The 8,745-nt window shown below is 37.6% G+C and overlaps 1 protein-coding gene and 1 pseudogene across 2 annotated transcripts; both read right to left on the bottom strand.

Moving 5' to 3' along the window:
* Nucleotides 1-429: 429 nt before the first annotated feature.
* LOC127157097 (beta-1,3-galactosyl-O-glycosyl-glycoprotein beta-1,6-N-acetylglucosaminyltransferase 3-like) lies at nucleotides 430-2,833 on the bottom strand (annotated as a pseudogene).
* A 1,656-nt stretch (nucleotides 2,834-4,489) lies between these two features.
* LOC127157093 (beta-1,3-galactosyl-O-glycosyl-glycoprotein beta-1,6-N-acetylglucosaminyltransferase 3-like) lies at nucleotides 4,490-8,153 on the bottom strand. 2 transcript variants are annotated; one of them, XM_051100333.1, is made up of 2 exons: nucleotides 7,031-8,153; nucleotides 4,490-6,926 (listed from the first exon to the last, which is right to left on the bottom strand). In XM_051100333.1, the coding sequence occupies exon 2, from the start codon at nucleotides 6,820-6,822 to the stop codon at nucleotides 5,710-5,712; it is 1,113 nt and encodes a 370-aa protein (XP_050956290.1). In that variant the 5' UTR covers nucleotides 6,823-6,926; nucleotides 7,031-8,153; the 3' UTR covers nucleotides 4,490-5,709. The 2 variants fall into 2 exon arrangements, with proteins under 2 accessions (XP_050956290.1, XP_050956289.1); XM_051100332.1 differs by having other exon boundaries at nucleotides 4,490-8,151.
* Nucleotides 8,154-8,745: the final 592 nt, after the last annotated feature.

Here is an 8,745-nt window from a genome sequence, read left to right on the forward strand (position 1 = left end):
TACAGAGTCATACAGATTTGGAACGGCATGAAGGTGAGAAAATAATGACTGAATCTTTATTTGTCGGTGAGCTGCCTGTTACGCTATGTGACCTTTTTCTCTCCCTGTTGCATTTGTGTGCCAAACACTTGTCAGATGGCATCTGCGTATTTTAATAACCTTTTATATGTATCGTTTCAATAAGTAGATACAGTCAACATGTTCTAGTTCCTGTTGTATCTTGCTCTTAGTTAAGGCACTCCGTTTTCAAACTAGTCGATGCATGTTTTGCATTACATTTAAATATCTATATTTATATCAAAAGGCGATAAAGGAGAAAGATTAATATATTTTTATGACTGATTTGTTATTTTTAGGGCCACTGGCGTTGTTTGTCATCTGCTCACTGAACATCTCATAGTTATACCACGTATTGTTTACTGCTGAATGTCTTGTATGATTCGAGATCGTGAAGAAATGTGCGAAGGAGACAAAAAGGAACTACGCTAAAGTGTATTGCATCTGTAACATTTCTCCATTTCACTTTCATTAACGGTTTGGGAGGGTGGGGTTCTTGCAAGTAAACTGCCACAAGAAAATCACACTGTCATTGTAAAATTTTTTTTTACAGTACTGCAAGAGTTTAATGTGTCATTTCCCTTGCAGAAAACAGAACATGATAAAGTGTTCTTCTTTGAATTAAAGGAGAAAATTTTACAGAGTAAACAAATTAAACAAACATTTACAGATAATGTACTCACCCCCTTGTCATCCAAGATGTTCATGTCTTTCTTTCTTCAGTTGTAAAGAAATTGTTTTTTGAGAGAAATGATTCATATAGTGGACTTCTATGGTGCCCGTAAGTTTGAACTTCCAAAATGCAGTTTGCTTCAGAGGGCTCTAAACGATCCCAGCCAAGGAAGAAGGGTTTTATCTAGAGACACAATCGGTTAGACCCATGTTCTTCAGCTGGGATCGTTTTGAGCCCTTTCAAGCTGCATTTAAACTGCATGTTGGAAGTTCAAACTCGCGGGCACCATTGAAGTCCACTATTTGGAAAAAAATCCTGAAATTTTTCCTCAAAACAAAAAAAAACAAAACAAAAAACAATTTCTTTACAATTGAAGAAAGACATGAACTTCTTGGGTGATAAGGGGGTGAGTACATTATCTGTAAACTTATGTTCTGGAACTTAACTTCTCCTTTAACAGTGTATCTACACTGAGCTCCTTTGGAACAAAACAGAAAAGTGTGTTTTAGGTTAGTTTGTTCTTCATATTCCACATATTCCTTCAGTGTCAAAATATAAAGTATGAATTTAAAAAGGTAGGTTTTAGATATACATTTACATATAGTTTTTATGCATTTTTGTCATTCTATCAATAAGTATACAGTATAAAAACTAAATAATAAATTTCAGAATTTCTATCCAAAAGTTCACACTGACAAATGCATAGATGGTTATTGAACACATTACTATTGGTATCATTAAGTTATGTCAGATTTTTTTTAAACCATTAGTAATGATTGACCATTAATAGCTTTGTACCTTAAAAAGGCTTCCATGCATTTGATTGCTACATCGTCTACTTCTGGGTCAAACTTGTTTGCTAAAAGATGGTGTTGCCCCACAATCCATTTCAAGTCCCCAGCTCTATAGACACACACTGCCCATCTGTGCGTCCCAGTGCATGGTGGGTAGGGAGCCCCATTCTTTAGATCTCCTTCATGGTAGTTCCACTTCACCAGGCGAGCAATTGTGTTCATGTCCGATTGCTCATACTTGATGTTTGGAGGATTGGATCCTGGTACTGAAGGCATCCGCTGTAACGTAGCCCACATGTGCTCATCTGGACTGTACGTGTCTTTCTCCCATTCCATGAAGTTTTGAATCTCTTTGCTTTTGAAGATGTGCTCCACAAAGTCTCTTGAAACCACAAAGTAAGCATTTCCTGAGAACATGGGAGTCTTTATTGGTGGAGGTGACTTTTTAACATTGGTCTTCTTTACAATGTCTGTGACGTTGTGGTGATACTGCCAGTGGCCCTTTTTGGACTGTACAGCTTGAGACTCCAAACTGTTTTTTCCGTTCAGATATTTTAGAAACTGAACTATTTCTGCACTGGTTTTAATTGGGAAATCAGTGCCACATGTGTTAAGCAGATACCTCCACTGAACAGGTGTCTTGAGCAGATCCTTCATGCAGTTGATGTCCGCTTGAACTCGAGACCAGGAGGTGTAGATCACACTCTCCAGTTTGCTGGCCACAAAGACGTTGGTCAGGCAGGACGTGATGGCTCTTACTGCTTCTTTAAAGATCTCAGGAGACTTCTGGTCCACGTAAACACAGTACACATTGTGAGGAGCGTAAATGGCTCTCAAGAGCCTTTCAAACATCTCAATCTTCTCATGGATTACCATGGAGTAAGCAATGGGGAAATCTTTCTCCTCTTTACTGAGAGAAACTATCAGAAATCCTCTGTCATGGATGTAGGATGGACAATCCTTGGTTGCGTTGAGGTAGAATGACTCTGATAGCAGAGATGTTCTTTTTTTTTAGATTTTAGAAGCTTCCTGAAAACCTCCTTGTCTACTCCATTCATTTCTCCTTGGATAATAGCCGAACAAGCCTGTAGTTCTCCAACATCGTGCTTAAGTGATTCAATTCCAGTTTCCCCTTAGAAGGGCAGTTCTTCCTCTGATAATTCAGTAGGACGATGGACAGTGTTGTACCCAATGAAATAACAGGAATTGTTTTCAGAATCCTAGGTTTGTTAAATCCTATTTTCAGTTCTTTAAGATTATTGAACCCAACCTGCAAGATGTCAGTAAGGTATAAAGCAGCCTCTCTGGGTCATATACCACAGCGATGTGGCAATAACTACCGAAAAGCAGATGTATACAGTAGGCAAGGTATTGACCGCTTACCCATGGAGAAAAACTCTGGTTACCAAGTATTCTGTTCTAAGGGGATAATGAAGGGTAGTTTCCTGGGCTATCGAAGCAAAAACAAAATGAGGTCAATTTTCTGTGTAGACGCAATGTTATCGATACAAAAAGCTGTTTAACATTTTCGCAAGTATTTTCAAGTAAAGAAACTTACGAACAGCAGAGCATGTTTTCATATTACATGGGGTCATTTATGACAACAACAAAAAAATCCCACAATTTTTATAGGGTTATGACAGAACACTATCATCCAGGGTGCTTCCTCCGAGGAAAAAATACAAAATATGACAAAAAGCGAATAAATCTCGTTTTTCTAAAGTAAAACGGTCCAACAGTGACACCAGCAGCTAAAGTTAACGAAAGCCCGCGGAGCCCACTGAGTTTTAACAAATACCCTAAATAAATCGCGATATGATTGGATGTTACAGGTTATGATCGACTGTGATTGGTTGATATGATAAATCCCGCCTCTTGTGTTCGGGCGCGTTCGCTAATCAGTCTAAATTTACAATAAAATGGCGCGCATTGGAAAGCTAATTCAAAAACGTAAGTAAACAACTCACACACTTGGATATAACCACTTTGTTACGTCAAAATAAGACTTAAAATGGCCTGAAAACATGATCTGTGGGAATTTTTAGTGAGTAATCAGCTTGGTGAAATTAAAGGTACCATCTTCATATCCGTGACTGTTTATCGAGTTCTTATGACTGATGCGAAAATAAGAAAGAAAAAAAGACGGTTCATAAATAAAATATATGATTATTTGAATTAAAATATAATGTTCAACTATTTATACGACACTTTTTTTCGCGCTTGGCGTTTCAAATTGGGATCCATTTTGTAGAAAAAGCCCCCTCTGTTTGTGTTTCACTGAAGGAAGAAATACAGTGCTACAGGTGAGTAAATTTAACATTCTGTCATTATTTTATTCATACAGTCTGTTATAAGACTCAGCACTTAGGCTACCATTGTTAGTAGAAGTTACAGACTATGCTTTGAGTTCACATCAGGTTTGGTAAAAGTTAGATGAAACGTAAAGCCTTTCTGTAGTAGAGTTTTTTCTACATGCCACTATTTCTCCAACACCACCAGCCTAGTAAGTGTATTAAATGAGTATCCAGTAGAGGGCACCATGATATCAGCTTGTCAAACAAGCTTCGTATTTATTTAAGAACACTGGGGGTTACAGTTGGTATCCGTAACAGCCAAGGTTGTTAATAAACTGTAAAAGTATCAAAAGGATAATTGATTAACAACCTGTTATTAATAAATGATCGTTTTTGATACTTTTGAAATTATGGTAGTGTGTGGGACTTTCTTTTGTTATTCAGTTTTTTTTTTCTAATTCAGACATCTCTAAACCATATTGGGCACTGCTAAAAGATCTACTACAATATAAGTATGTATAATATAATAAACTTTTTATAAAGGCGTATGTTGTTTCTAAAAGAAGCCTGTCTGAATACACGGGTGCTTTTGATTGGCTGTCAGTAGTGAAAGGAAAAAGAGTAAAGTGTATTGCTAAGGCATTTGCAAAGAAGGGATTTCTGGGTCAATATAACTTAACATTTGATCTCTTTATTTAACATTTACAATAACAAGTAGAATTTTAATATCATAGTAGTTATACTCAGGTTTGGTTCAGTGCTCATCAACTCGTGGCATACTGTTGTGTACATGACAGCTGTTCAGCTTCATCTTTGATGTTCTGTTGTTTGAGCAGGAAGTGATTTTATCATATGCTTTGCATGTTCTTGGCTCTGTTTGTAAGTGTGATTCTCCGAATATATTTCTGCTGTAACTTCCTTTTCCAAAATGTAACCCACTGCATGCAGTGACATTCATGTTCATGTTTGCATATGAGTCAAGAATTTTTTTTATTTTTTTTTATTTAAAAATATGGCATAAATGCTTTCGTAACTCATTAACAAACATTACAGATCAGTAGTGCACATTCAAATACAAACATGGTTAGTTTAAAATGTTAACATAATTAGTCTATGGAAAATACTAAAATTGTTTCTTTATGAGTCTATGAGTGGTTTCCTAGGTGATATTTAAGAAAAGTGACTGCTTTATGTGTTTTCATTGTTTCCTGTGATTATAGTATTTATGTTAGTGACTTGCGGTGTCTTTGAGATTACTATCTTGAAGTAAAGTCACAAATAAATTTCACAAATTACACCCAATTGTATCACTTTTAACAGTGGTTTTCAGTTCCAATCCTTGGTACAATATGTCACATTCGTTGTTAACAATAATTTTCAGACATTCAAGCTGTCTGTGTTGACTGTCATTTCTGTGATCATACCACACATTCTGTGTATGCTCCATTTTAATGAAAATCATTTTGTTTCTTTATTTATAGAAACATTTATGTGATACATTTTTACATAAATGTTAATTATTTGTTATATGTCAGAGCACATTATCATGCACTGACAGATCATTTTTGTTTTTATCAAGATCCCTATTGTTGGTAGACTGACTGACCAACGATCTGTTCTTTTTCTTAAAAGTTATTAGTAAATCTCTTTTTACTAGTTTATATGAAATATTATCCATACCAAAAAGAGAGCTTCTCTGAAGTCTAATAGTTTTTAAAATGAGTTAACTTTATTTAACAATTTGTGACATCCTAATAAAAATATGACCTGCATAATATATTATGTAAACATTAAACATTTATCAATTTATCAATATATTTCATATCAGTAAAAAACTGACACATTATTTACAAAAATATACAGGTAGCTTTTGAACCTGTTGTTAAAAACATCATAAAACAATGTCCGATGTTTCAGCTGTTAGTAATGATCGACCATAAAGAGCTTTGTACCTTAAAAAGGCTTCCATGCATTTGATTGCTAAGTCGTCTACTTCTGGGTCAAACTTATTTGCCAAAAGATGGTGTTGCTGCACGATCCATTTTAAGTCTCCAGCTCCATAGACACACACTGCCCTTCTGTGCGTCCCAGTGCATGGTGGGTAGGGAGCCCCATTGTTTAGATCTCCTTCATGGTAGCTCCACTTTACCAGCCGAGCAATTGAGTTCATGTCCGATTGCGCATATTTGACGTTTGGAGGATTGGATCCTGGTACTGAAGGCATCCGCTGTAATGTAGCCCACATGTGCTCGTCTGGACTGTACGTGTCTTTCTCCCATTCCATGAAGTTTTGAATCTCTTTGCTTTTAAAGATGTGCTCCACAAACTCTCTTGAAACCACAAAGTAAGCATTTCCTGCAAACATGGGGGTCCTTATTGGTGGAGGTGACTTTTTGACATCTGTCTTCTTCACAACATTCGTAACATTGTGATGATACTGCCAACGCCAGTTTTTGCCTCCTACGATCTCAGACTCCAAACTATTCTTTCCATTCAGGTGTTTTAGAGACTGGACCATTTCTGCATTGGTTTTAATGGGGAAATCAGTGCCACATGTGTTGAGCAGATACCTCCACTGAACAGGTGACTTGAGCAGATCCTTCATGCAGTTGATGTCCGCTTGAACTCGAGACCAGGAGGCGTAGATCACACTCTCCAGTTTGCTGGCCACAAACACGTTGGTCAGGCAGGACGTGATGGCTTTTACTGCTTCTTTAAAGATCTCAGGAGACTTCTGGTCCACGTGAACACAGTACACATTGTGAGGAGTGTAAATGGCTCTCAGGAGCCTTTCAAACATCTCGATCTTCTCATGGATCACCATGGAGTAAGCAATGGGAAAATCTTTCTCCTCTTTACTAAGAGAAACCATCAGAAATCCTCTGTCTCGAACGTAGGATGAACAATCCTTGGTTGCGTTGAGGTAGAATGACTCTGATAGCAGAGATGTTCTTTTTTTAGATTTTAGAAGCTTCCTGAAAGCATCCTTATCCACTCCATCCATGTCTCCTTGGATAATAGCAGAACAAGCTTTTAGTTCTCCAACATCTGGCTTTAGAAAATGATTCAAGGCCAGCTTTTCCTTGTGAGGACAATTTGTCCTTTGTCCTGGATAGTTCAGCATAAAGATACACATGGTTATACTCACAGAAATTGAGATTATTTTTATAATCCTCTGATTCTTAACTCCCATGTTGAGTGAAGATTCTAACCTGCCAGAAACGACTACCCGGGAGGAGACCTGTGTCAGTAAGGTATGATACAGCCTCTCTTGTTCAAAAACAAGTTGCGTGTGGCAGGAACTGAAAGATAGCAAACCATAAAGAGGAAGGACCTCAGCACAAATGCTAAGTATTGCACAGCAGAGGCGTGGCTTTTATCCTCCTGAAGGGTGTAACTGTCTGATACTACGGTCAGTAAGAACATTCAAGTTTGTAAACTTTGTGTACCAAAAATGCATTTGAAAACAATCTTTTTTTGACATTAGAAGATTTAAAGTAGCAAATATCAAGTCATGGATTTTCAAAATAAGGGTGGCTTCTTTGGGCAATGTGTTTTTTTTTTTATCTTCTGCTTTTCATATTTGCAGCTTTTTGCACAAGGGATTCATTTAAAGGCATAGTTCACTTATGGGGGAACTATCCTTTTACACTATGTCTTAACTTTGTATTGAAGTTTAGAACTATTTTCCACTTTTTTACTTCACCTAGTTTCTGCACCATTTAAAAAAAAAATGTATTTCAACATCAGACATGGAGACACAAAAACTTTATTTAAACTAGCTGATTAACTTATGTAAGTGATGCATTAATACCTTGACGTTTAACCGAGTTTGCAGTTTTGTGGTGTTCTCTGCCCTTGTTTTGTTGAACAAAGATGCTGCCCAAGTTAGGTTTTCAGTGGCTTGCAACCTTGCTTTAAACTACAAAACAGGAAATGAATGCATCAGCCAGGTTATAAAAGGAAGGGTGTGATGCTCATAGAGAGAGATGAGTAAAACCTGTTGTGTAACTGAATGGAGTGGCCAACCTAGAAGATAGTCTTCTCATCCAGGCATCTGCACAGACGTAGCACACGCATTTCTGTCAGTGTTTGCTGGTGGCTTAAAGCTCATTTTATACTTTGCTTAGAATGGTTCTAACCTTTCCCCTGTTATGGCGGCCCTGTGTTCGAGGGTGTTCATGCTGACACGACGCTGTGGTCTTAGCTGTGGCTGCTTTTACTCTATCTAGATGGTTAAGTGATAGACATCTAATGTGTATTTTTGTCACTCTACAAATTCCAAGAAGATCAATGTTGAGCTAAACAGGAAATGTAAGTATTGTCAACACTGTAAAAAATGATTTGTTGACACAACTTGACTTAGTCAAGTCATGTTGTTGCATTGACTTAGTTATGTTTAGCAAACACTAGGTGTTAAGTTGAGCACTGGTGGTGCGAGGACCCTATTGGAATTGCTCTGTTTATTAGGGCCCGAGCACTGCAGTGCGAGGACCCTATTGGAATTGCTCTGTTTATTAGGGCCCGAGCACTGCAGTGCGAGGACCCTATTGGAATTGCTCTGTTTATTCTTCTTCTTCTTCTTCTTCTTCTTCTTCTTCTTCTCCAAAGTAAAAAGTCTTTTTGAGGGCCTAAACATGCTCGAAAACTCATGAAACTTTGCACACGCATCAGTCCTGGTGAAAATTTACATCTGATATGGTTTTCAGAAGTGGGTGTGGCAAAATGGCTCGATAGCGCCACCTATAAAATTTCAACGGAGTGCGCCTCGAGCTGCGTTTCACGTACATGTACGAAACTCGGTACACAGGTGTAGCACACCAATACCTACAAAAAAGTCTCCTGGTACAACATCCTAAACCCAACAGGAAGTCCGTTATATCGAATTTCCTGTACGATTTTTGTGCAGTTTTTGCCATTTTCAGGC

The sequence above is a fragment of the Labeo rohita genome, chromosome 25 (assembly GCF_022985175.1).
Source record: "Labeo rohita strain BAU-BD-2019 chromosome 25, IGBB_LRoh.1.0, whole genome shotgun sequence".
Taxonomy (NCBI): Eukaryota; Metazoa; Chordata; class Actinopteri; order Cypriniformes; family Cyprinidae; genus Labeo; species Labeo rohita.